At 40.2% G+C, this 27,987-nt stretch overlaps 1 protein-coding gene across 1 annotated transcript; it reads right to left on the reverse strand.

Moving 5' to 3' along the window:
- Positions 1–952: 952 nt before the first annotated feature.
- LOC140282345 (basement membrane-specific heparan sulfate proteoglycan core protein-like) lies at positions 953–27,819 on the reverse strand. Its single transcript, XM_072376923.1, has 26 exons — positions 27,571–27,819; positions 27,227–27,259; positions 25,093–25,359; positions 24,243–24,521; positions 23,414–23,677; positions 21,741–22,031; positions 20,929–21,183; positions 19,334–19,636; positions 18,649–18,921; positions 17,894–17,949; positions 11,568–11,616; positions 11,311–11,346; positions 10,881–11,138; positions 9,702–9,968; positions 9,301–9,573; positions 8,130–8,432; positions 7,240–7,503; positions 6,607–6,849; positions 5,010–5,120; positions 4,868–4,883; positions 4,716–4,780; positions 4,511–4,582; positions 3,395–3,451; positions 3,246–3,308; positions 1,658–1,699; positions 953–1,455 (listed from the first exon to the last, which is right to left on the reverse strand). The coding sequence occupies exons 1-26, from the start codon at positions 27,605–27,607 to the stop codon at positions 1,361–1,363; spliced, it is 4,272 nt and encodes a 1,423-aa protein (XP_072233024.1). The 5' UTR covers positions 27,608–27,819; the 3' UTR covers positions 953–1,360.
- Between the last annotated feature and the right edge of the window lie 168 nt (positions 27,820–27,987).

Genomic DNA, 27,987 nt, shown 5'->3' on the forward strand with positions numbered 1-27,987 from the left:
CTTGCCTAAGGACACCTACTGGAGGTATCTTTCATGCAGGGGATTTGAACTCAGGTCTCCAACATGGAAGGTGGCAATCTTACCACAACATTATCCAGTCCACTGTTAACACGCTAAATTTGACATGTTATAGAACGTGTGGAATCGAGACTCGTCAGACCAGGCATCGTTTTTCCAATCTTCTGTTGCCCAGTTCTGGTGAGCCTGTGCGAACTGTAGCCTGTAGTTTCCTGCTGTTAGCTGACAGGAGCGGCCCCTGGTGTGGCCCCCGGTGTGGCCCCCGGTGGGGTCTTCTGCTGCTGCAGCCCATCTTCTTCAGGGTTGTGCGTTCAGAGATGATATTCTGCATTCTTTGGTTGAAACGAGTGCTTATTTGAGTTACCTTCTTATCATCTGGAACCAGTCGGCCCATTGACCTCTGACCTCTCACATCAACAAGGCATTTTTGTCCACACACCTGCCCGACCAGTCTCTGTAAACCCAGAGATGGTTGTGCGTTTAAATCCCAGCAGATCAGCTGTTTCTGACATACTCAGACCAGCTCCTGTAGCACCAACATGCCAAGTTCAAAGTCCCTTAAATCCCCGTTCTTCCCCGTTCTGATGGTCGGTCTGAACTTCAGCAGGTTGTCTTGACCACCTCTACATGCATTGAGTTGCTGCCATGCGATTGGCTGATCAGCTGTTTGTGTTAACAGGTGATTGAACAGGTGTAGCTAATAAAGTGGCCGGTGAGGGCACATTTGGAAATGGTGTCCTCACACTGAGCGTTTCCACACAGTAAGCTATCAGGCTGTCTGAATCAGATAAAGTCTGATAATTATCAATCTTAAATTGCAGCCAGTGGTTTTGGTGCAAGTTTAGGCTACGTGTTTTGAATGGTTTCAACATTAAAGATCATTATAATTTCCTGTTTAATATATTCAACAAGTACAACAAATAAGACTGTAGATTTATCTATAGCTGGGTACATATGTGGTTCATCAACCTCGACACAAAGGTTAACACAAACATCCTGTAAAATTGATGTGTGCACAGGAGCAGTTTATTCTAACACACAGGAAAGGAGGCTCCAACTTTACATGTAACAGGATGAACTGTTTGACAACAGAAACATTAAAGTCACTTTTTGCACTGGCACTAAAGCCTGAACATTTACATGATAAACATGACACTTTATTCATATTATGGACTGTGTTTTCAATACATTTTGTCCTCATTCCTCTTAAAATGGATTACATATTTTGTTGTCAGTTTTTTTTCATACAGATTTTAAAAAATGATGCAGGATTATTCAACAGCTGTGGAAGATCTATGAAAATCTACCAGTTAAATATCCATCAAGTTAAATTCTGCTGCTGCTATAAATCTGATTTCATTGCTGCACTTTTACCAAGAGCAGTTCCAGGTTTTACGTCAGGATCAATCGTCTCATCAGCTGCAGGAACTGATTTTCCTTTGAATGAAGAGATTATCAGATTAATATGTTTGAGATAAGTCTCAAAACTGGGAAAGTAGTGATTTACACAGTGAAACCACAGTAAAATCTCAGATTTCACACAATCTGATAATAACTGGATGTTGCCGTGTTGGTAAATAGTATCGATATTTGCCTCAGATGAACGCAGACAGCACATTGCACTGGTTTAAAGACTCACCTGTGTCTTTCTTGTGGTGGAGCACCTGTGCATACAGCAGATCTAAAACAAAAGCCACATGTCTTATCTTATTTATATATTACAGGATCCAACGGAGGGTAATTCTGTCATTTTTAACAACCCTGTCACCTTGAAAATATCCTACCATTTAATATTTTCTTACAAACAATATCTACAGTCTTTACTTTTTGCTTTTAGAACATTTTTTGACTCATGCACAGCTTTTTGGGAACAGTTTGTGCGGTAAATAGGACCAATAGACCCACTTTTCCCTCCCAGCGTATGCAGAACCAACCTTTCTTTGGTTAAACATGCACACCAGCTCTAAAATAACTGATCAGAGCAATAAAGAAACATGAACACAGTTACATAAGTTCATGTTCCTCATGAACCACCAATAAGCCACAAGGCTAAGGAATGTACATATGATGCAAAAGGATGTTTTCTACAAACTTAAATCCCTGCGGTCGGTGATAAGTCACATCACAACCATCCTGCATATCTGTGCAACTCTGCAGCCATTCTTTCACTTCAATTTTACCCAACTGAATTATTTTGTGAGGTAAAGTCTGTACATATGTGTGAGGAAGTGCTAACCTTCTCACTGTATGCTGGGTCAGATTGTAAATGTTAAACAATGTGATTTGTCACCTGGTCTCTCCAGTTCTGTGTGCATCTGGGCTCAAACAGGGAGCTCGCCTCTATAGGTCTCCCTTTGTGGAGACCAGAAAGAGGCGGGGATTGTTGTGATTGGTGGAAATATTTTCAGTTAATTAAGTTGGATTATTTATGTTTTGAATTAACTATATTTTATTTATTTATTTTGCAGGAGTTAATTTGTATTAGTTGGCACAAACAAATTAAGATCTGTATGATTTCATTGTTAATGATGTCCGTCCTCTTATCCCCAGATCTGCTCTGATAGGCTCATTTGAACTGGAGAGGAGGCCTATCAGAATATATATGTATGTTGGGATTTGTTCAGTCGGTTGAAGGGGGGGGGGGGGGGGGGGGGGGTATGTTTTTATGTGCTATGGGAAGAGCAACACCCCATTTTCCCTTTGTTAAAAGGCTACGTTTGTCTAGTTAATAAAAGTCAACTTGTTCTCTGTACACCTCCTGACCAGCGTGATGCTTTTTGGCCCCTGAATCTCTCACTTTACTACAATATGTGAGACAAACTGATCTTTTGAGGAGTCTGTCACTGAGCTTCTGTTAAAAGAAGGCCAATGGAAATAAAATGGCTTCCATTGGAAAACACCTCAAAGATTATCGTGTCATTTAATTTATTTTATAGGGAATGATGTGATTAAGCACAGCTTAAGAGGCGATAATAAACATTTCTACTGGAGAATGAAAGAAGCAGTTTGGGTATTTTTTTCATCAGTTTTATGGTGTTTTCTTAAATTCCAGTTATCCCAACAACATTTCCTCTTACAGGTGGACCCCCCCCATTCCCAAATTAGATTAGATTTAATGCTCATTTTCACCTGCCTAACTGTCCAAGTCTGTAACCTACTTCACCCAACAAGCTCTGACTGAAAAAGCTCCTTTTCCATCTTGATATTTCTGTTGTTTTGGACCTTACCTGTAGATGATCCCAACTTCAATTCAGAGTAAACAGTGTTCTCCTCTGGCTTCCTTTTATTTCCTGTCACACAGATAGATTAATGCACTTTATCTGCCTTTAAAGCGTCTCAGCCGCTGTGTTTTTGATCGGCTACATTAAGTACTCACCCCTCTTAGTGATGGTTTTAAGCTCAATTGAAGAGTATGTGACATCCCCAGATTCATCTGGAAAACAGTTGGATTTCTGACTTTCAGACTCAGACAATCATTTACAGGTGAGTCACAATGTGTCAAATTAACCAGTGGCAGCGGGGAAATGTATTGATTTGGTGGAAGACTGCTCTAAATGATGGAGAAACCTATATCGTGTATCATGTTTGAGCCACTTTTATCATTTTTACCTGAGAACATTTAGGCAGTTATAAATAATCTAATATCTATCAGATATTATTATCTAATAAGAAATGTTTTAACCAGTAATTTTGTTTCATCTTCCAACAAAATCAAAACTTTGAGCTGACAGGATCAAAACTTTGAGATCCTGTCAGACCTTGTTTGAGCTCAGGAAATAGCTCAGTTCCTGTAAATATCTTGTGTTTTTTCTAACCACATTACATCAAACCGGAAGCAATAACAAGAAGTTGGATGGAAACGTTAAACTTTCCCCATTGATGGTGGAAAATCTGAACAACTAGTTTTAATAACTTGTCTGATTTAACCTTTTTTAGGCAACAACACAACTGTTATGATGCTGAATTTTTTAACATGTGAATTTTGCATCCTACACAACTCTGTTTGCAGTGTGGATCCATTTCTGGGGTCATTCCAGAGCATCTCTAGACCCAATATATCAATTTAATCCAACTCAGAGCTGCGGGGGGGCTGGAACCTATCCCAGCGGTCATTGGGTGAGAGGCGGGGTTCACCCTGGACGGGTCGCCAGTCCATCACAGGGCCACACAGAGACAAACGAGACAAACAACCACACACACTCACTCCTAAGGACAACTTTAGAGTCACCAATTAACCTAACATGCATGTTTTTGGACGGTGGGAGGAACCCGGAGAACCTGGAGAGAACCCACGCATACACGGGAAGAACAAGCAGACTCCACACAGGAAGGCCCCAGCCGGGCATTGAACCTGGAACCCTCTGCTGTGAGGTGACGGAGCTGACCACCACACCACCGTGTAGCACAGCCCAACATACATGAGCTGAAATACTTAATAAGACAACATTGATACATAAATGTACAGAACCCCCGAAGGGTCCATTTAGTTTACCTGTGATTGTAGAAACTGCATCATTTTCAACATTTTCCAGGTCTCTGACCGACTCATAGACACAAGCGTCACCTTCAGCATATGACAAATCATGTTATGAACATCTATTAAGTTTACAAATTCAATAATCTTCCAAATAAACAAACTAGAGAAAAAATGCAATGTTACATTGATATGTTAGAAAGAGAGTTGGGTTGGTGCTAACCGTGGAGAGGAGATGGCTGTTTGTTATGTCGAGCTTCCTCCTGCTCTGCAGCAGAGCTGCGAGACCTTTTGGGCCCATAAAAATGTCGTAAACTTAGAAGATTTCAGAATGATGTCACTCTTACATGCTGTAAATAACAGAGCTGAACCAACCTGGTGAAGCATGGACCTGTGAATGATAAGGTGACGTGTTTTTAGTGCAGCGTTTAGCATTCCTAAACAGTACGTGTGCAGAAATCAGAATAAATCACTGTTGATTAGGCTGTGATCTGATATGAGAAGATAAATGCCTCACCCTTTGGCTGTTTGTAGAGACACAACAGTAGCAGGAAAATATTCATTAAAATTCCACAAACCAGCCCGACGACCAGCAGAACAAGAAATGAAGAGCTTTCAGGCCTGAATGCTGATGAAACAGGTTTGGATTAAATGCATGTATCCACTGCAGCAGCACTAATTAAAGATTTACTGTGGGCCTTTCAATATAAAACTGTCACTAATACAGGAAAATACCTTTTTTCCCTCTGGTGCTTATCAGGTCCTAAATGGATAGTTACAACCTGATATAATCAGCAGCACACAGGATCATACGATCAGTGATTCCATTATAAACCACCTTTCACACAGAGTCATCATATTCTGTGGGACGTTATCAGTCTCTCTCATGGTTCTGGAGGAATCTCGGCCCACTTTCTCTCCAGCGGTGCTTCAGCTCATTGAGGTTTGCAGCATTGGTTTCTGCACAGCTCTCTTAAGGTCCCACCACAGCATTTCAGTCAGGCTGAGGTCTGGACTCTGACTGGACCATTGCAGCACCTTGATTCTTTTCTTTTTCACACATTCTGCTGTAGATCTGCTGCTGTGTTTGGGATCTTTGTCCTGTTGATGAGCCAGTTTCAGCCCAGCTTTAGCTGTGGGACAGATGGCCTCACATTTGACTCTAGAATACTTTGGTATCCAGAGGAGTTCATGGTGGACTCAATGACTGCAAGGTGCCCAGGTCCTGTGGCTGCAGAACCAGCCCAGATCATCAGCCCTCCACCACCGTGCTTGACAGCTGGTATGAGGTGTTTGTGCTGATATGCTGTTTGGTTTCCTCCAAACGTGCTGCTGTGCATTATGACCAAACATCTCCACTTTGCTCTGGTCTGTCCAAAGGACATTGTTCCAGAAGTCTTGTGCTTTGTTCAGATGCAGCTTTGCAAACCTAAGCTGTGCTGCCATGTTCTTTTTAGAGAGAAGAGGCTTTCTCCTGCAGCCCTTCCAAACAAGCCATCCTTGTTCAGTCTTTTTCTAACTGTGCTGTCATGATCTTTAACCTTTAGCATGCTAACTGGGGCCTGTAGAGTCTGAGATGTAGCTCTGGGCTTTTTCACCTTGGGGTGAACTTGCTGGGACGTCCACTCCTGGGAAGATTGACAGCTGTCCTGAATGTTTTCCACTTGTGAATAATCTTTCTCTCTGTAGAATGATGGACTCCAGATAGTTTGGAAATGGCCTTATAACCCTTCCCAGACTGATGGGCAGCAACAGTTGCTTCTCTAAGATCGTTGCTGATTTCTTTCCTCCTTGGCATCGTGTTAACACGCACCTGAATGCTGCAGAGTAGCAGAACTTCTGCTTTTATAGAGGTGCTGATGATCAGGTAATGAAGTATATTATGACATTATGAGCACCTGCCTGCTACATAGCCTCAAAGGCTTCACTTTGTTTTCACACACTGCTTTGGTTTAGTTTTAGCTCAATAAATGATGACACAGGGTTGTATTTCCCTCATTTTAAGACCTGTTAAGAACCAGATGATTTCTTTATTATATCCCGATACATAAAATTTAAAGGGGGTTGGCTTCCTTTTCACAGTACTGTGATACCAATAACAATTTTTTACTCACGGTTTACTGCCATCCAAGTCTGCAGAGACTCTTTTCCTGAGTACTGACACTTGTAGAAGCCTTCGTCCGACTCTGAAACCGGAGCAATGATCAGCTCCTCTCTGGTATCGTTTTGCACGAGTTTCTCATTCTTATAGAAAAACACATTGGAAAGAAGTTCTTTTTTCTTCAACTTGCAGCCAAGAGTAACAGAGTCTCCTTCTCTGACAGGATGGGCGGGCGTCACCAGGATTACATCACCAGCTGTCAAACACATCAACGTAGGTTTTACAAATGTTTTCGGTCCCCTTTTACACAGCGTGAGTTTCTTAAACGTAAGTGTCAGTCGCGTGCAGCAGGCATCTAAAGCCAGCGATAAGGAAGCATGACTTGTTCTGCCCACTGACAGAGGAGGGATGTTGGGGCTCTGCACACACTTCTGTTCACATTTTAGCAAACCACATACAATGAAAAGGTCATTTAACCAGAGCAGACAATACATTAATAAATCAATTATTCATTTGAAAAGGTGCTTTGCATGATTGTTGCTACAAAAAGACAATTTAATGCTGTTAAATATATCCAGATCAATATTCTCTGATGATCAAAAACCCAAACAGCAAATTATTGGAAAGAAAATGTGATGAGACTCACTCTGGGCAGTGATGTTGACTGCGTTGCTGAAGGCAGATCCAGACTCACACCAATATACTGCACGAGTGTGCCGTAAGCTTTGTACAATGCATGTTGATCCATTCATTTTCCCCCAGCCAGAGCAGTGTGACAGGATGCCGCCGACAGGAAACCTTCTCACTGTCCACTCAGTGGAGTTTCCCCCACATGTCAGAGACACGGAGTCTAGCCTGAAGTGTTGAACTCTGTCAGGACGCACTGTGAGAGACGCCGCTGCACGAGAATCTGAAAAAGTCAGTCAAATGTTTTTATATGAGAGAACAAATGTCAAAAAGTGGTTAAAAAGGGAAACAAAGTCTTTATATAGAGATCAAATTAGTTAAATAACAGAAATAAAAAGAACATAAATGAGACACAGATCTGAGTCGAGGGACAACCAACAACCTCCAATCAGAGCACCTCAGGGTCCGATTGTTGTTATCGGGCTTCGGTGAGTCTAACCATTCAATCCTATTTATTTATATAGCACAAATTTAAGATGAACACAAGGTTCCCAAAATGCTGCACAGAAAGATAAAAAAGCACAACCCAAGCACAAGGAAACAATAAACACAATAGGACAGAATAAAGCAGAAAAAAATCAATTACAATGAGTTAAAAGAGAAGAAAATAAGATAAAATATTAAATAAAATCTGGTAAAAAAAAAATAGAGATAAAGATATAGATACACAAACAACTGAATAGGAGTTTGACCAAGTTAGAACCAGGATTTTAAACTTGATTCTGAGCCTAATTGGGGCTGCATCAGTATGTTTCTACAGTTCTGAGACATTCACAGTGAAACAGATTTTCAAACACCAGCAGAAAAAGTCTGAGTTAATAAAGACGAAAAGCAGTAAAACAAACTGACCTCCAGACCAGACAAACTTGGGTTTACTATAATCAGTGTAATATTCTCGGTCCACTCGCCCGGCTCCACACACATATCCTGCTGTGTGTGTCTGTCCATGAATGATGTAGGAATCATGTTCAGTCCTGTTGTTGCTCTCAGGCAGCAGCTCATAGCTGTAAGACTTTTCAGGCCGATCAGGAACAGCTTTATACCAGTAGAACCTCCATCCTGCAGAGGGGTGCTCAACCTGACAGCTCAGAGTCACTGAGGCTCCAGGACTCAGCCATGATGGAGACACAGTGAGGACAGGCCGGGGTTCAGCTGTCAGCAGAAATAATCTGTTACTTCTTAATATAATAATGCAAATGTAAACTTTCTGCATATGCTGTGCATTATTCTATTGTTTCTTCTTAACATCATTCTGGATCAAATGAATTCAGCACACTTTGTATCTTGCTGCATCATGAAAAAAAGCACTCACCCCGCCCACCACCTGTTTGACCTGCTGCCCTCTGGCAGGCGCTACAGGTCCATTAGAACCAGGACAAACAGACTCAGAGACAGTTTCCTCCCACAAGCCATCACCACCCTGAATGCACACATCCATCTATTCTATATGCAAGAGAAATATCAAACTACAATTCTTTGTTGACTGTAAAAGTGTGGCGACAGCAACCTTCCAGGATGTTAGAAACTGATGCTCACTTCGCATGTTGATACACTCTTTTAATCTACGTCAGGATCATAAAAACCCTGATGAGAAAAATAAAAGTGTGAACAGTTTGGGAGTGAAGATATACATTTAAATGGAAGAGTCTCTGACAGGATCTAAGTGTTTCACCAAGTCACAAAACAAATCCAGACCTAACCGGCAGTGCTGTAAGCACACTATAAGACACAGAAAATGAGTCTTTGAGCAGTTAGTTTCGGTGCCAGGAGCACATGCATGGGATTTTTGTATTAAACCCTAACTGTAGCATATGAGCCAACGCACTCAGCAACATTTCTGTATCTCGTTCAGTAGATGTAGACATTCATTGCACATCCTGGCTGCCTTCAGTCCAAATTGTCTCTCAGATGCAACTCATCTGAACAAAGACTTCACATTTAATGTAGACAACCCACCCTGAAGCTTATGATTATACACAATTAGAATTTAGAGAAGTGAAAGAACGCAAACACGACTTACGTGATACTGACAATGTGACGGCTTCACTCGTCTTTGTTGAAGAATACCAGTCATCCCTGCGTCTACACCAACACGTATAGTCTCCACTGCTGGTGTAAGAAGCCTTAAAGGTCCAGTTTTTATCGTATGCAACTACAGTCCTCTGGGATCTTATCCATGTATACGCCCACTCAGCGGCTTCACCTCCCTGGACCTCGCACGTCAGAGTGATCGTCTCACCGCTGAACAAACGGGGCCAGCTGGGTTGTCGTGTTGCAACAACTGGGTTGGACACTGTTTTCACCAGATGGGAACAGTTCCCACACGAACAGAAACAAGAAAATCAACAGAGAAATGCTAATATTGTAGCTGTCATCATTAGTTCTAATGTTGAACTGAAAGACACAAATCACTGAACTCACAGGTTATGAAAACAGAGCTTTCATCACTCATATGAGTGTAGACGGCTGGTTCTCCTCTGAGTCCTCTGCATCTGTAGATGCCTCCTTGTGAGACACGGATAACGCTGTTTTGTTCATTATTTATCCTGACTTCAGAGGTGTCTGAGGTGCGTCTGAACCACTCGTACTTCCAGCCTTCAGAGCTCTCCACAGAGCAGCTCAGCGTCACGCTGCCTCCTACTGGTATGGTTGTTGTTCCTGCTGTCAGACGGGCCTTTGGTTTATCTGCTGTCAGAGACACAAACACATGGACAGATAATCGCACTCAAAAAAGACTCGAGGTCTGTCTGCTATTATCACAAACCAAAACGTACAAATATATTTTCTAAAAGAATGAAGAAATAGATCAATCAAAGTACGAGTAATGTTTCTCTGTCAGGTTTCGTTTGCATGCATCTTCATGAAAATATGATAGATTTTTACCATTTTCATTACAAACAGTTAAAATTCTGAATGCAGAGAGTTTAACTGTGTTCTTAGTTTTTCTCAAACCTTATTTCATCTGCAAAAGATGGTGTTTTATGTGCTTTAAAGGGGAAGTTAGTTTTTTTTTTTAAACCTTATTTCTGGCATGAAATACTTTAATCTGCTCACCGAGAACAGTTTGGTGAAAGTCGGCGTCCTTCGGAAGATATTTAGATCAGTTGAGATCCTCCTATATCCATATAATGGAGTGAACGGGGCTTAGACGATGCAGCCTCTAAATAAGGCATTTTCTGTCTTTATTTCACCAATACTTTAAGAAGAATGAATGAATGAATGAACGTGTGCTATAGCTCTGTTAGCTCATAGCTGCTGTGTTGTTGTTATTGGCGGCTATCGGGGGGTTTTCAGGGGCTTTCTACACTGGGATGTCGTCGCAGCACAGCTCATTCACTCCGTGCTCTGTGGCAGTCGGCTGGCTTTACACCGAGTTTGCTACTGATGGTTTTGTGCAACATGGCAGGATATTTATCAGATTTTGACGACGTGGACGAAGACTTTGAGTAAGATGGAGTGAATCAGCTGTGCTGCAGCGGCTATTAAGATACACTCACCCTTAAGGTTCATATAACATGAAGTAGGGTGGGAATATGAAAAGTTTAAACATACAGCTGGTCATAAAGAAAATGTCATGTTTCTAAAGCAAAGAGCACTTACCTGATACACTTATGGAGACAGTCTTACTGCATTTAGTCGAAAGTCCGAGTCCACAGCAGTGGAAGTTACCACTGTAACTTGTATAGTATAATATTAAGGTGTAATGTTTATTTGAGTAGTAGGAAGTAATGGCTTGACCATCTTTAAGCAATATGTAATTCCAGTCAGTATATTCTCCTCCTTTGATGTCACATGTGAAGGTAACAGACTCTCCAATATAAAACGTCATTGGGTTGGGCTGAACAGTCAGCACGGCATCTAGAGCACAGCACAGACAGTGTGTAACACTTTCAGGCAGCTTCTGAGTAGATTCATGCAAAGAAACATACAACATATCGACAAAAAGAGAAGGGTCGTGCCAGACAATAATGAAGCAAGTTTGGATTGGCTTTAAAAGCAAATAAAACTGTAAAAAACAAAGAAATGTCACCTTGAGCGCGTCCGTTGCAGAGGAGTGTGCACAGCACTGCAATAAAGGCAGAAACTGCAGCAATTAACATCATACAACTCTGAAAAACATCTGATCTAAAACACTATAAGAAAGATTTTTAACGACGACATGATCCGGCCACCAAATCCAGGCTACAGAGCGGCCATTTGTTTCCACGACACTGTTATAAATGACTGATACTCTGCACTAGTTTGACACTTTTTGCCTGATCCATATATCAAAAATGACGTACTCACAGAAAAACTTCAGCTCTGAGAGCAAAGTGTGTCCCATCCTCACCACCAGCTGTTACACTTTCCTTGTTTCTCCTGCTTAAAGACAAAAAAGTGAGAGCGCAGCATAAGAGAAACCTAAAACTGTGTTCTGGAAATAATGAAATGTGGGTTTTTTTCTAACTTCTCCATCCGTCTTTGCTTCCTTCCTTTTACACGAACTGAACATAACCAAATAGGGTTTGACCACAGCCCGCGTTGCCATGGTTACACTTCCTCTGATGGCAACACAGAAACATGTCATCAGAGTCTCTTTTTCTGGTGTACCTGATCTCTGATAAATAGTAATCAATGGGAACATGATAGCTACACAAACAGAGCGATGACTTCATAAAAGACAACAATAACGGCCTGGAGAAACATCCAACATGAAAACATTTAGAAAAACGAGGAAACTACAGAGAAGCTCCAACTTCAGATCACAGGGTCGTCATTTTTGACAATGACGATTCATAGACTGGGACTGCGGAGGTTATAGGTCAAAGATCCTTTGAACGGACTCTGTGTGACTGTTGCTCATCCGTGACGCTTCATTTCACAACACAGACGTTGTCTAAGTTTTATCCCTGATTGCAAAATGTGGGTTCATCTGATTATCGATTCTCATCCCGTTGTATATAGTACAAATGGCTTTGGTTGCATTAACACTTTAATTTCTAGAATGCACCAACATTTGATCTATTTTCGCCTCCTTCATTTTACTTTTCGCGAGCCTGCTTCTGAGCCTGCCTCAGTCTTGCAGTCCTCCTCAACTAAATGTTAATATCAGATGGAAATTATTCATAGGGTATGTGGCTAACATTATTACAAACAACAGGACCTGGAAGTTTTACGTTACCTGGGACTTTTGAGGCTCCCTAAGCTCCCCCGCAGAGACTTTTCATCCATGCAAATTAACTGCATGCTGTGTGGTCAAATGTTTCAGCATGTTGGAGGTATTTCCCTCCTTTGATGTGACTAAAGCTCTGCACTTGTTGCAAATGGCTCAAGTATTGTCCTTTTTTGGTGAAATATAACCAAACTTTGGAGCGCTTCTGCCTCGATGCCATGTTGAAAACATTCTCAGCCAAAATACGAAGCGGGCAAATGACGTCATCGCGCAAATGCGTCCATAATCACAAATGTCCATAACCTGAGTACATTTACATGTCTGCTAACATCATATGCACTCCCACACAAAGACTCTGCACCAGCTGATCTCTGACAGATCATTTAAAACATGGACCATTACAGAGTTCTTTGTCTTGTTCGTTTAACTTTGGCTGAAACTGCTGCTGTCACACGGAGATTTTCACATTCTGCTTAAAACATTAACAAAAAGTGTTGCTTGAGGAGAAACAGACTTCCTGTCAAAAATGTAATCATGCAATCAAAACGCTGTCTTATGCTTCGATATCTCTTCAAGCTGTCAACTGATACCAATAACTATGTCAGACCTACCTATAGCAAATCCGCACAGCCGCTGTTATCCATCCACGCACTCATCAGTCAGAGAAGTAACGAGTTCTTCAACTTAAATCACGAAGCTCAGCTTCAGTATTGTGAAATATTCCATAACACAGAAGCTTTTACATGCCTGCAAGTCATGGGGAAATTCTGTTTTTTTGGTGGTTTTATCTGGTCATTGCGCCACACGCAGGAACTGAGGGAGCTCAAGCAGGACAGAACGAGTCTTTAGAAGCAGAAGTGAGAGTGGACTAATACATCCTGTCCTCTCTCCAATAGAGTTTCTTTTAAATTACAAGTTGCTCGACATGAACAGAAGTTATTATGATCAGTTCATGTTTTTTTTTAGCACAAAGTAACAACAGCTACTAAGGCTCACATGGAATTATGTTGAAACCAAGAAGAAATCCAATCCTACTAAAAACTCATCACACTTGAACTGTTTTGAGTTTTTTTTAGAGCACACATTTATAGACAGATGTTAAAATAGATGTATCACCCTTCAAAACATTTTATTTGGACAGCAGGAAACAGCTGCAAAATGCTGAATAAGCAGAAATGTGATTTTATTTATGGTGAAAGTGTGTTATGTGAGTTTCTTGTAGGATAAATGCTGTAACACATTTAACTGAACTAAGCAAATAAGCAACAGCACACTGATAATCCTCAATAGTTTTTTATTGTTTTCATTATTACATTTTAACAATATGAAGTACAAAACAATATAAAAAGTAAATAATTACACTGCTAAAGAAAATGTGTGGGGGAAATAAAATGCTTTATAAGAAAAATATGAATAAATACAGAATATAAACACTGTCTTATTCATTTGGTATCTATGCAGAATAAATGCTGTGATACATCTTATTACTTGATACTGATGATTAAGCAGCTGATTAACCAATAAAGCTCCTTAAAGCTGCAACACTTTGATAACCAACAGTGCTTTTTTATTATTATTTAAGAAAAAAAATGGCTGAAAAGACCAGAAATATAAAAACGAAATATGAATAGATACAGAGTATAGATATCAGAGAGACTGTGTCGTGTAATTCATAAAAAAGATGCTGACATAACTGTTCATATCTTACAGGAGCTCAGTTAACACAGCAAAAGAAAAGTGTAGCTTTAAAGCTACACTTCTGCAAACATACATTCATAAATGCTTACAGTCAAATACAACTAATACTGATAGATTATTAAGGACTGACTCGATAAGAGTAAATGGGAAGCATGATCTCTGTGCTAAAATATAAAATATGCATGACCTTTAACATAATACACAATAAGAACTACTGAGCATGACTGAGACTTGGATAGCAAGCAGTTGGATAATGATAGCATCATCAAATGCTTCTCTTTGGTTTAGTTTATACAACTTTTATCCCAGAAACACACACAAAATGGGTTATAATGGGTTACGCATAATAAGTTGCAACCTTTGTAATATATTGTAGAATAAACCAGAGCAGCATCCACCTACACGGCAGCATTGTTATCCCGCGCTGCTCTGATTTCAGAATAAACTGCAGCATCGGTTGCTGCAGGACTGAGTTTTCCTGTGAATGGAGATCATTCGTGTCACACGTCTTCATGTTAACATTAAAAATAATTAAGTTGTGCCCATTCTTAAATAATTTCACTCTATTATATCATTTTAACTCAAATGTTAGCGCTTACATAGAACATGTCATAGAAACAGGATTCAAAAGAGCTGCAATTATAATATTATTCAGCAAATCAAATGGTCCAAATAAACTTATGAGACAGTCGGGACTGTAGATAAATGCTGACTTTAAATACCTTTCTTTTTCTTCTTGGCTTTTCCTATATTCTGGTGAGAGATCTCTGAATACAACAGAGTTGGACCTAAAACCAGAGGTCAGGTTTCAGGTTAAATTTGTTCAGCAGACACATGATTAAATAAAGCTGTTGGATTAACGGACATAAACACACTTTCCACATTGTTTTATAATCTGAAACAGTGTGAAAACATAATGTACAAAAAGAAAAAAACACAAATGTTTCGTAGCAAATCTGAAAAATGGAAAATTTCACACAGTAACAGTTTCCACCTCTGGTGTATAAATATGTGGAAGATAACCAAAGCAGCTGGTTAACTTTCCTGCAGGTTGACCCATAGATCCCTGCAGTGTAATGCAGGACATCACACACGAGCCGCATTAATGACCGATGTTTGGAACTGGAGCAACAATTAGTCACGAGGTCAGAACCAAACGGATCCGTCTGGAGCCGCTGCTGCTGCTGGGAATAGTTGAACTTTTCTCAACTTTCTATCACAAGCTACACAAAGCAAAGCACCGAACCAAGACCTCACTTCAGGAAAAATGTCGCCCCATTCAAAGCGAGAGCAGAAACTGCAGAAAGCCACAACAACACATCTCAGTTTGAACTGTACCTTCAGCTCCCGTCTTCACATCAGAGTAAACAGCAAACTCCTCTGGTTTATCATGCCTCCCTGTTCACATAATCACATAATCCACAGATCAGAAACTTCACAGCTATGCTCCTTATCATAAACGCTGCATGTGTGTGTGGAACTTACTCTTCTTTCCAAGATGTTTCAGCTCAACGACGGAGTATGTGACGTCTTTGGGTTCATCTGCATCTGAAACATTTCAGGATTCTGTGATCAGTCTCCTGAAATCCATCAATTCTTTGCACATCTTACTGCTTTAAAGTCATACTGTACCGTTTCCCGTGTTTTCAGAGGGTGTGATCGACGCGTAGAGAGAAGCATCGCCTGTGGTAGATTAAAAAGAAGCAGACAAAGAGTTTTTCCATGAATGTAACAACAAAACAAAAGAAATAACATCCACTCATTTTTCACTTGTTCCATTTTCCTTCTGGTTGTTATTTAAAACTGCAAAGACGTCCAAAGACAGGAAGGTGTCAGAGGGTGTGAAGTCTTTATGGATGGAGCTTATCTGTCACCACCTGACTTTACTTTCCCATCATGATGTGGACATATTATCTGGATAGGTGTTAGAAAAATTAACTCACAGACAACGGTATGAAACCAAGAAATCCCTCAGAGGCAGAGAGTATTTTACTTGCAAGGGGAGAACACACAGATTCACAAGAGTTCTCCAACGAGTGGTTGCCTCCCTTGCTCTTTTATTAGGTGACACATACATACAATCCTCTATGTGCCCAGGTCTGGTATATCTCCTGAGTTTGGAGGCATCTCCTTATTTGGGGAGCTATAAAGATAACGATCAGTGGGGAGACAACATTCCTTCTTAAAACACAGCTCTCTTTGTCTCCCAACTTCTCCTTGTGAAGTTTTGATATGAAATGGCCTCTCTGACTTTTATATAATGATAATAAGCAAACTTTTCTGACAATAGGATGGATGAAGTGTGGGTTGTCCAATAACCGGAAGGTTGGAGGTTCAATTCTCGCCACTCAAAAAATAAACTGACAGCTGGACCGTCCAGCTGTCAACACAGAATCCTTTGATGAATCATGCTCACGTTTCTCAAGTCTTGTCAGGTCAGGTTTCTGCTTCTTGTTTTGTCCCACAATCCTAGTCTTATTTTGTTTTGTTTTTCACAGTTAAGATTTCTTGTATTCGACTTTTTATTCTTTTTTTTGTCCCAACGTTCCAACACCACCATTCCTGACAGATGTTACAGATGCTACCGTCCACCTCCACGGACGAGGCAAGGCACCATACCCCCATACTCCCTGGGAGCTGTGATTGGCTGCCCACTGCTCCAGTGGATGGCATCTGTCTCTATGAGTGTGTGACCCATGTGTGTGTTTAACTGGTGCCAACCTGGATGGGTCAAATGCTGAGGTAATAAATCTGATCTTAATCTGAATAACAGTGCGTGTGGTTTCTTCTTGGTGGGAAATTTAAGTTAAATTCAAATAGAATTAATTAGAAAGTCAACTTTAACTCTGATGTTTTCTTTGTAAAAGTACCTATGAGGAGTAACAAGGTCCAGCCTCGTGGGTTTTTGATCTTTGATGAATATTTTTATACCACAAAAGAAGAAATCCTGAGGTTAAGTAAGACGTTTCTAAAAGTCTGAATCAGTTTAATTACTGACCGTCGTGAGGAGAGCTGTACTCATGATTTGTGGTTGAGCTCTGACTGGTGTTCTGTGGCCGGATGGACCTAAAACATCATGAATGCATTAAGTTAAACACAGAAAAGTTAAACGCTGATGATTTGTGTTACAGATGAGAGGAAATGAAGGAGCGATTTACTGACCTGATGCATGTTAAATCTGTGAAAAAGACATTTGGTTGGAACATTAAAATTAAATCCTGTATTTAAATAAGCATTTGAACAAATAAACCATGTGATACAGGATCAGGATGTAAAAGGTCTCACCCTTTGAATGTTTGTAGCGATACAACAAGAGCACGAGAACGATAAATATGAGTCCAATAATTGGTCCAACGACCATCAGCACAGGAAATGAAGAGCTTTCAGCTTCTGTTCACAGAAAACGAGATAAAACATTAAACATTGACCAAACTTATTCATGTAAAGACAATATTCTTCCAGAAAAATGGACTTAAACATAAATCTGCATCTAAAGCAGAAATGTAACAATTAGCTTGTTATTCTCAAACAGAAAATAGTTTTAAAAGCATCAAATCATTTAATTCTACTCACCTTTAACTGAGATCCAGCTCTGTGGTGAAACCTCCCCTGAATGTTCACACTTGTAGAAACCTTCATCCGACTGTGACACTGCAGAGATCTTCAGCTCCCCTCTGCTGTCACTTTGAAGAAGTGTGTCATTGTGATAGAAAAACACTTTGGAAAGTGTATTTTGTTCTCTGCGTCTGCAGCTCAGACTGACAGAATCTCCCTCAGCTACAGGATGGACGGGGCTCACCAGGATAACACCATCATTACCTGTAAAACAGTCAGAGAACATTAAGTTTCTGTCAGAGATCAGCTGCTGCAGACATTTAGACAAAGCTGACTCACACAGTTAAACTGGCTGAAACTTGATCTTGTGTATTTACAAATTGTATGTGTGTTACCACCTTTTAACAAAGATATAACTCTGTCTACAGCGTCATAAATCACACAGTAGTTGTTCTGAACCGTGAAAGCTGACATTAACATTTCAAGCTCTCCTGTAAAATAAGACAACAGTAAACCAAAGTTCACCAAAATAATTATAAATATACAGTTTGTGACTGTGTTCTCTTTGAAAATGTTTACTGTGGAAGTTGTTGATGTGATGTTTAGCTGCAGCCACAGATTAGAAGTCAGGAAGTGACTTGTTGGCTCCACAGTGAGTGGAGACATATTTAATATGGACTCATCGATATGCTAATGAAACATTTTAACATAGGTTCCACTTTCAGGAGCTAAAAGAGCTCTCAGCTGCAATAGAAATGATTTAAATGAAGAACTAATTTTACTTTGTTTCAGATCTGACTTGTTTTTGAACCTTAAGATCAAACTATGCAGCAGGATCAAGAGACAAATACTCACCAAGACAGTTCCTGTTGTATGTATATGACATGTACAGGTATAGTAAATGATATGTGATGCTTAAATACAAGAAAAGGTGAAAGAAAAAGAACATTTATCATAACATACTCTGCAAAGTTATGTTGACTGCGTTGCTGAACTCTCCTGATCCAGACTCACACCAGAACACAGCGTTATCAGACCAGAGATGCTTTATGTTACATGAGGATCCATCCATTGTCCCCCAGTATGACTCAGAGCAGTATGACAGGTCTCTTGTTTTTTTAATCATCATCACTCTCCACTCAGTAGAATTTCCTTCACAGTTCAGTGACACAGGATCATCTCTGAAGTGTTGAACTCTGTCAGGACTCACTGTGAGAGACGCTGCTGGATGAAGATCTGAAAAACATGTGATGAGATTTCACCAAAGCACAGAGAAATAGAACAAATGCTTCATTACAGATATTAATTTGGTTTATTTTGTTCTTTAGTTCTGAAGATCAGCGCACACATTTCAACACGTTGATCAAACTGTGATTTCCACCTTAAAAACCTTCAGTGTGTTTTAAATGATAAACTAAGTCAATCTAATCAGCCGTCTTTCAAACATACAAGTGAACCTTTGAGTTTCCAGTATTTCACTGCTTCACCTGATCAGTGTTTTCTTCTTATTAATGTGTGCTGTTCTTCCATTGGTGGAAAATGAATGTAGCTATCATCAACATGAGTATTGGTTTTAAACATCGTGAAGGTCTCTGATAAAAGAATAGTTGAATTAAAGTGAAAGCATCACTTTCAGAAACAAACTGACCTGCAGACCAGACAAACTCTGGGTGACTGTAATAAGTATAATACACTGAGTCTCCTCTCCCAGCTCTACACACATATCCTGCTGTGTGTGTCTGTCCATGAATGATGTAGGAATCATGTTCAGTCCTGTTGTTGCTCTCAGGCAGCAGCTCATAGCTGAAAGACCTTTTAGACCGATCAGGAGCAGCTTTATACCAGTAGAACCTCCATCCTGCAGACGGATGTTCAACCTGACAGCTCAGAGTTACTGAGGCTCCAGGACTCAGCCATGATGGAGACACAGTGAGGACAGGCCGGGGTTCAGCTGCTGGAGAGAGAAAGAACAGATAGAAAAGAAGTCTGCAACCCTGGATTAAAACGCTTTAAATTCATCATTTACATGCAGGACTGATGAGAAACTCAGTGAAATTCTTTCAGAAATTATAAATATATTCAGTTATTAACATCAAAACCTCCTTCAGACAGAGTGCGTGTACAATCCATATGGATGTTCTACATCTACATAACTCCAGAAACAGGAGTTAAGACACATCATCAGCTGCTCTTCATCTCATTCATTCTCATCACACACACACACTTTTGTGTCCGCGTCCTCCTTAACTGAAGAGAGGTAAAAAGTCACCTGGACTGAGGTAAGACAGTTACATTAGCGAACTAATAAGATAGGAATTAAATTACTTGTTACGTTATACTACAACTTTGACCCAGTTTTAACGTGCCGACCACAGCTTTTAACAGCTTGCTGTCAAGTTTTTCCTTTGTGGAGCTACTTGTTCCCACCCTAATGTGGAACTTTTGTTTTGTTTCTACTTGGGTAAGTTCTCTCTTCAAAGCCGCTTTTTTAATCTATGTTTGCTGTTTAACCAGCGTGTGATTTTATCTTTTATTTTATTTAAAATTATTGTATCACTGCCGTGATCATCATCATCGCAAAAGAGATTTTATCTTTTATTTTTTATTTATTTTTTTCTGGTTAAATAAAAATGAAGACAGGTTAACACCGGTTGGCTACATTACAACATTTACATTTATTTTTATTCATTTACCCAATTTATTTAGCAATAACTATTCAAAGCTTCTTTTAAGTTCTGTTCAATAATTTCTTATCTCCACACATAAAAAACTAAAGATGTTTGTTTACCTGCTCGACAGTTTCGACTGAGACTCCGATCTTCCTCAGAAACGTCATTATTCCTTAAATTAAATACATTATGGACATGGACTTAAAATAATTGTTTTATTTCATGGCGTTGGTGCCCAAGTGGCCCCTAAAATGAGCTTACAGTATCTCTTTAATAAATTACAGTAAGAGGAATTCAAAATACCAGGTCAGCTGTACAGGTAGTATTTGATAAAAACTCTACATCATAATACGCTGCTGTGCTAAGTGATACTACACCACAGTGTAACATGTACTGCAGCTGCTTGTTCAAAGATATTTTCATTTGAACGGCTGCATAGTCAGAAGTGACATTACATCAGTGATCTGACTGCAGACGCCATGCCGACGGTGCTAATCACCACACCACCCTGCAGCTCTATGAAGACAACATATAAATGTAAACTTTTCAAATAAATTAAACATTTTAAACTTACATGATACAGTTACAGTGATGACATCACTCCACTGTGTGAAATGAAACTGGTCCTTTCTGCCCCGGCAGCTGTATTCTCCACTGTCAGTAACTCTGAGTTCACTGGATGTTGGAGGTATATTTAACCTGGCTGGACTCCATTCATACTCCCACTGAGTTCCTCCACCTCCCTGGATCTCACATCTGGCAGTGACTGTCTCACCGCTGTATATCTGAGGCCAGCTGGGCTGCAGGATCACTGTGGGCTTAATGGAAACTGTTCACATAAAATATACAGTTAGAAGACCAACACACACAGAAAACCAACAGAAATATGCTATGATTCTGTTTCCTGTTATTTGACACAATTCATTTATGTGTTTATTTCATAAAACTTTATGAATCTTTAAATAGCTGTAGTTTATTTGCTTTTTGCAGCAACATTTCTCAGTATTTACTGACTTACTGATCAGTTATTTCTACAGTTCTTATTTCCATCCTGTTCAGAGCTTTTTCATTATGTTTAACAACAGCACAACGAGTATAAAGTTCAAGTGTTTCAATTCTAAAGCTGATGAACAATGAGAGATTAAGAAAATCCAGATGTAATAAATGAGAAAAGCAGATTCTGCCACTCTTGTGTTGAATCTGAACAAAACATGAAGAGTCTAAAACATCAGAGGTATCAGTAGGAGTTACTGTCATATAATCATTGTTTCATTAATGTTCTTTTTGTTGTTGGTACCAAAATGCTCTTTTCTACATGACTGATAAACAGATGAAGACTTTAAACAGTGTTTCTTGTTTTATTTCAGAACAAATTAATAAACTCACGAGTTTCCTTAATGGTGACTTTCCTGCTGACGTCTGTGTAGAAACCAGGTTCTCCTCTTCCTCCTCCTCCTCTTCCTCCTCCTCTTCCTCCTCTGCAGTGGTACAGACCTCCCTGTGAGACTGTGATGGCTTCATTGTTTCCTCCGGGCTGAGCTGCAGAATAGGCTGACCCATCTCTGAACCAGTCAAACCTCCATCCATCAGAGCCGTCCACAGAGCAGCTCAGTGCTACACTGCCCCCTGCTGGTATGGTTGTTCTCGGTGCTCTCAGTGTGGCTCTGGGTTTACTTGCTGTTGAGTTCAGAGGAAAGAGAGAACAAGTGATTCATCAGTAAGAAACCTGATTCAGTTTGTTACAATTTTCACATTTTAAACATTCACAGACTCATTTAACCACATCCGTCGAATAGAAATTATTAAAATATCAAACCGTCTCACTACGAAACCACAAATTATTTCTTGTTTATTATTAAGCAACTGAAAGAAAAAGGAGTTAAACACAAACATCAATTTAAATGATTTCTTCCTCTCAGTTCTTGTCCATCAGATGCTACAGTTCACTGTGGGCTGTCTCCTCTTTTCTGAAACAAATCAGTTCATTACTGAACTTCCTGGTGGCGGCTGGATCAGTGTTGGACGGAGAAATGTCTCCTGTTGTCTTACTTAAACAGAACAAACTCAGAGAGGGAAGCAACAGATGATGATAACTACTGTTGCTGTAACAAAGCTGATTATATTTCTGTCTGTAAATGAAATGAAAACCTAAATGCAGACATAACTGAACCTGAATCATGCTCAGATTCAGCTGAAGCTGATGTTGAACATGCAGAAAATCAATGACAGCATTTAAAGAACTGATTCACCTTCGAGTCAAAGAAAGGAAACAGCTTCTTTATCAAGCTTCAGCTGTGCTGCTTAAGAAGTGGAGACAGCTGCTTTACAGAAACTCTACATCCAACCTGCACAATCACGTCCAAGTCAGCTGCAGATGCTGAATTTCAGGTTTCTGTGAGGCAGCAGCCAGCAGCTTTGCTGATGATGGCTCACAGGGTTTTGGTAGTAAGTTGTTCATGTTCTGTTTGTCTGAACCTGCTGGTCTGACAGATGTTTCCTTTCTTTGCTCACTTCAGACCCTCATTTGGCTCAGTTCATGTTCTGTTTATCTGATGTGGTGGAAATGACATTTTAATACGACTTAATCTGCCTTTTGTTTACGGCTGTCTGGTGTTTTTCAGGGAAACAGAAAGAATTCAACAATAACTGCTCTGAAATGTTGGCTTTTGTGTGAGTGCTTTGATGAACTGTGCAGCTCTTGTCTGGTTTCAGACCTTTGGATGTTGGTCTATGAGCTGCATCTCTGTGTTGTCTTGCTTCAGCAGCATCTGTTCATCGTGATGTTTGAAGTAAAAGTACTTTTACTTGGGTAAAGCTTTCCAGTGCTCTTTCTGTCCCTCATAAAATAATGAACAGGACATTTTTTAGGATTATCACTTCATTTGGATAAGAGACAGTCAGTTAAAATGCTGCTTTTCAGTTCTTTTGTCATCAAAGTAAAAACGTAACAGCTTCACTTAATGCCATGAAGATAACTATTAGAAGAAGAAGTGTTTCTTGCTTTTTGATGAATCTCACACATACGCAGTGTTCACATGGATGAAAGATGTCCAACTTACATGATACAGTTACAGTGATGACATCACTCCACTGTGTGAAATGAAACTGGTCCTTTCTGCCCCGGCAGCTGTATTTTTCACTGTCAGTAACTCTGCTGATCCTGAGTTCACTGGATGTTGGAGGTATATTTAACCTGGCTGGACTCCATTCATACTCCCACTGAGTTCCTCCACCTCCCTGGATCTCACATCTGGCAGTGACTGTCTCACCTCTGAATATCTGAGCCCAGCTGGGCTGCAGGATCACTGTGGCCTTAATGGAAACTGTTCACATAAAATATACAGTTAGAAGACCAACACACACAGAAAACCCACAGAAATATGCTATGATTCTGTTTTCTGTTATTCTACACAATTCATTTATGTATTTATTTCTTAAATCTTTATAAATCTTTAAATAACTGTAGTTTATTTGCTTTTTGCAGCAACATTTCTCAGTATTTACTGACTTACTGATCAGTTATTTCTACAGTTCTTATTTCCATCCTGTTCAGAGCTTTTTCATTATGTTTAACAACAGCGCAAAGAGTATAAAGTTCAAGTGTCGAAGTGTTTCAGTTCTAAAGCAGATCAACAATGAGAGATTAAGAAAATCCAGATGTAATAAATGAGAAAAGCAGATTCTGCCACTCTTGTGTTGAATCTGAACAAAACATGAAGAGTCTAAAACATCAGAGGTATCAGTAGGAGTTACTGTCATATAATCATTGTTTCATTAATGTTCTTTTTGTTGTTGGTACCAAAATGCTCTTTTCTACATGACTGATAAACAGATGAAGACTTTAAAGAGTGTTTCTTGTTTTATTTCAGAACAAATGAATAAACTCACGAGTTTTCTCAATGGGGACTTCATTACTGTCTTCTGTATAGAAACCTGGTTCTCCTCTTCCTCCTCCTCTTCCTCCTCTGCAGTGGTACAGACCTCCCTGTGAGACTGTGATGGCTTCATTGTTTCCTCTGGGCTGAGCTGCAGAATAGGCTGACCCATCTCTGAACCAGTCAAACCTCCATCCATCACCTCCCTGAATCCAACATCTGAGGCTGACTGTCTCACCGCTGTATATCTGAGCCCAGCTGGGCTGCAGGATCACTGTGGGCTTAATGGAAACTATTGACACCAAAAACACAGTTAGGACACAAACAAAAGAGCTGAGAAATAAAACAGAAAGACAGGACTGTTTCCAGCTTCAGTTGTTCTGCTTTATGGCAAATTATTAAAGCAGCTGTAATATTTATACAATGAGAGAACTCATCAGGTGTTTAGAGCTTGAAGTGTGTGACTCCAGCACTTTAAAGGACATTTTGACATAACCGCAGGCTGATTTTCTAATAAAACATCTGCAAAGTTTCTGGAGCTTCAGTTTACACACCTCAAAGTCACAATGAAACAAGAACAGATGCAACAATCTGGAGTTAAAATGAAAGCTGTTTCCCCTTCCAACAGAGTTTGTCATCAGCAGTTTCACAGCTGAATGATCTTTAATCTTTTATCCACTGGTTGTGTCTGTAACCTTGTTGTTCTTACACACCAAACTAAAACTTGTTCTTCTTCATGTAGATGAGGTCAAATCCTGGGATTAAATTATTCATTATATAGTTTTAATAATGTGTTCAAAATGGATTTTCTCCTCCTCTCAGATTCCATGATGTTTTATTCCAAATTAAATTTATAAACTCACCAGTTTGATTAATGATGACGGCGTCACTCTTAGATGTGACTGAGTTAGTCCCACTTATAAACCCTCTGCAGCTGTATTTGCCTCCCTCTGAGACATTGAAAACTCCATCAATGTAATTATATTTTATGAACTGATCTCCAGATGAGGTAAGTCTCCAGAGCTCATATTGTAAGTCTGCAGGATCCTTCACAGAACAGTTCAGCGTCACACTGCCCCCTGCTGGTATGATGTAACTGTCTGCTGTCAGATTGGGTTTGACTTTAAGTTCTGTAAGTTAGAAAAAACGATGTGAATCGTCTCTTAAACCTTTCACAGACGTCAGCTCAGAACTAAACTGAACACCAGTGAAGACTTTGGACCACATGTCAGAAAGCTCTCTGATCTAATCAATAACATCAAAACACCAAATGAGGGAACAGTTTTTGGATGAACTTTGTTCCTCCTTTCAGAAAACCCATAAGTCATCTCAGCTGTATATGAGGGCCTCGTACAAAGTTAAAGTTAAACATTTCTCATTCAGAATTCTTCATTTCTAACTTTGGCAGCTCTGACAGGTGACACCGAAAACCTTCAGCTGCACTCAATGCTGCTCTGTTTTTAGTATATTTAAGAACTTATAATCACACTCATTTTTGTTAAATTATTCAAAGGAAAATGTCATATTTATCCCATTAGAGTCCCAGTAACATCCATCCATCTATAGCTGCTCAGAAACTTGACCACTGCAATGCTCTCCTAACTGGTCTCCTAACTGGTCTCCTAACTGGTCTCCTAACTGGTCTCCAGCCTGTGCTGTGAAACCTCTGCAGATGGTCCAGAATGCGGCGGTGCGTCTGGTCTTGGATCAGCCTAAAAGAACACGTCCCCCCTCTGTTCATTGAGCTCCTCTGGCTGCCCTTAGCCGCCCGCATCAGGTTCAAGTCCCTGATGTCAGCTACAAAGAGCTTAATGGAACGGCTCCATCTACTTGAATGCTCTTGCAAAGGCTTCTGTCCCAACTGGGTCCCTCCGTTGGTCCCAGGATTGTCGTCTAGCAGCTCCTACACCACGCCTAAGACAATCCAAACTCTGTTCATGTGTCGTCCCACGATGGTGGAATGACCTACCGAGCGCTACCAGAACAGGGGCGTCCCTGTCTATCTTCAAGAAGCTCCTGAAAACCCAGCTCTTCAGAGAGCATCTCCTATCCCAGCACTTACCTTGTACTTCCCTCCCCCCTCTATCTCTGCACTTTATCTTTCTGCACTTCCTTCTATGCCTGCACCCTATCTCTACTCTGTCCCCTCTGACAGAGTCGGACTCCTGGGTTCCTTCTATGTAGTTTATTGTTAGCTTTATAGAGCTGTTATATCTTCATTTGTAAGTCGCTTTGGATAAAAGCGTCTGCGAAATACATAAACATAAAAACAAACAACCGTGCACGCTCACACTCACTCGTATGGTTCATTTAGAACATGCATGTTTTTGGATGATGGGAGGAAGCCGGAGTGAAGCCAGACACACACAGGGAGAACATTCACACTCCACACAGAAAGGCCCCAGCTGGGGTTCAAAGCAGGAACCCTCTTGCTGTGAGGCGACGGTGCAAACCACCACACCACGTGTCCTCACAAAGATCACAGACTCTGCTGCACACAGAGCTCAGGGTCAGAGCAGCGTTTGCTTCTCAGATATAAAGAACAGAGACAGTATTTCTACAGAGGAGTTTGAGAACAGTTAAATCAACTTAAAGGGAAAAACAAGTCATCCTGGAGGCTCATGATGTCCCACCATCTTAAAAACACTTCATGAAAAACACTCACAGGCAGGACAACTCCTACAGGTGATATCAGATACTGTGGCAGCCAGCACACATGACAATATACAAAATAAAGAAGCTCCAGATTCAGGACTTTTATAACTGATATTTGTTAACTTTGCTCTGCTGAGTATAAAATGTCCAGTTAGGACCTGAATGGTTAAGATGATCTGATGAATGCATAAAAAGAAAACCCAAAATAAATAAATACAAACTTCTTACACTGTATTAGATGCAAACACAATCAAAATGTAATGATGAGCGATAAATGCGACGATACATGTTTACTTAATGTCACAAATGAGGTAAAAAGAGAAAACAGAAACTATTTCTCACCTTGAGCCCTTCCATAGAAGACTGTGCTGATCACTACAAAACAGATTAAAACCTCATTAGAACGTATCAAACTAACAGATATCTAAATATGAACTGATAACACCAAGAGAAGATCTTATAAAGGAGGACATTTCAGAGTAAAACTAAAGAAATGACACGTAGAAACACGGATGTAAGTCATCAGCTGATAAACTCACTATTTCCATTCAAAAGATAGTTTAAGTCGCCATGTTTGTCAAAAAACACGATTACTCTTCTCAATCTCTCAGAGAAACACATTAAACCAATGATAGGCTGCAGTTCACATCATGTAGAAACACTTCTTTAACCTGAAATGTACTTACAGAAAAAGCCCAGCACACGGAGCAAAGTGCGCCCCATCCTCACATCCAGCCTGCTGCACAGCAGATCAGAAAGTCTTCCGCTTTACGTGAACTAAAATGATGAAAAAGGAGAAGTTAGATGCAGCACCGCTGTGAGAACAGTTTTCGACTTCTTCTTCTGTCTACGGCCGGCCTTTGTTTCCTTCCCTTTTACTCAGAGCTCAGACAGCATCACCAGCTCTGACCGCAGCAGTCGTTTGTCATGGTTACGTTTCCTATCCTCTGCAGGAACACGTTTGCTTGTTTCATGTTCAGTGGTTGGTTCATATTTTCTGAAAAATATTAATATTACAGTAATTATCAGAGAGGGTTTTGTGTGGATGTGTGTTAATTCATGCAGCTGTGCTGTTTGAGCTGGCTCATGGCATTTTGGCCTCT

This window comes from Leuresthes tenuis, unplaced genomic scaffold (genome assembly GCF_036924035.1).
Source record: "Leuresthes tenuis unplaced genomic scaffold, fLeuTen1.0.hap1 SCAF_22, whole genome shotgun sequence".
Lineage (NCBI taxonomy): Eukaryota > Metazoa > Chordata > Actinopteri > Atheriniformes > Atherinopsidae > Leuresthes > Leuresthes tenuis.

Coding starts and splice junctions, on each gene's coding strand:
- LOC140282345 (XM_072376923.1), bottom strand. CDS start 27,607: ATGGGGCGCACTTTGCTCCGTGTGCTGGGCTTTTTCT. Junction 23,678..24,242: donor AGTCCCCATTGAGAAAACTC/GTGAGTTTATTC, acceptor TTATGTGAACAG/TTTCCATTAAGGCCACAGTG. Junction 22,032..23,413: donor CATCACTGTAACTGTATCAT/GTAAGTTGGACA, acceptor TGAACTCAACAG/CAAGTAAACCCAGAGCCACA.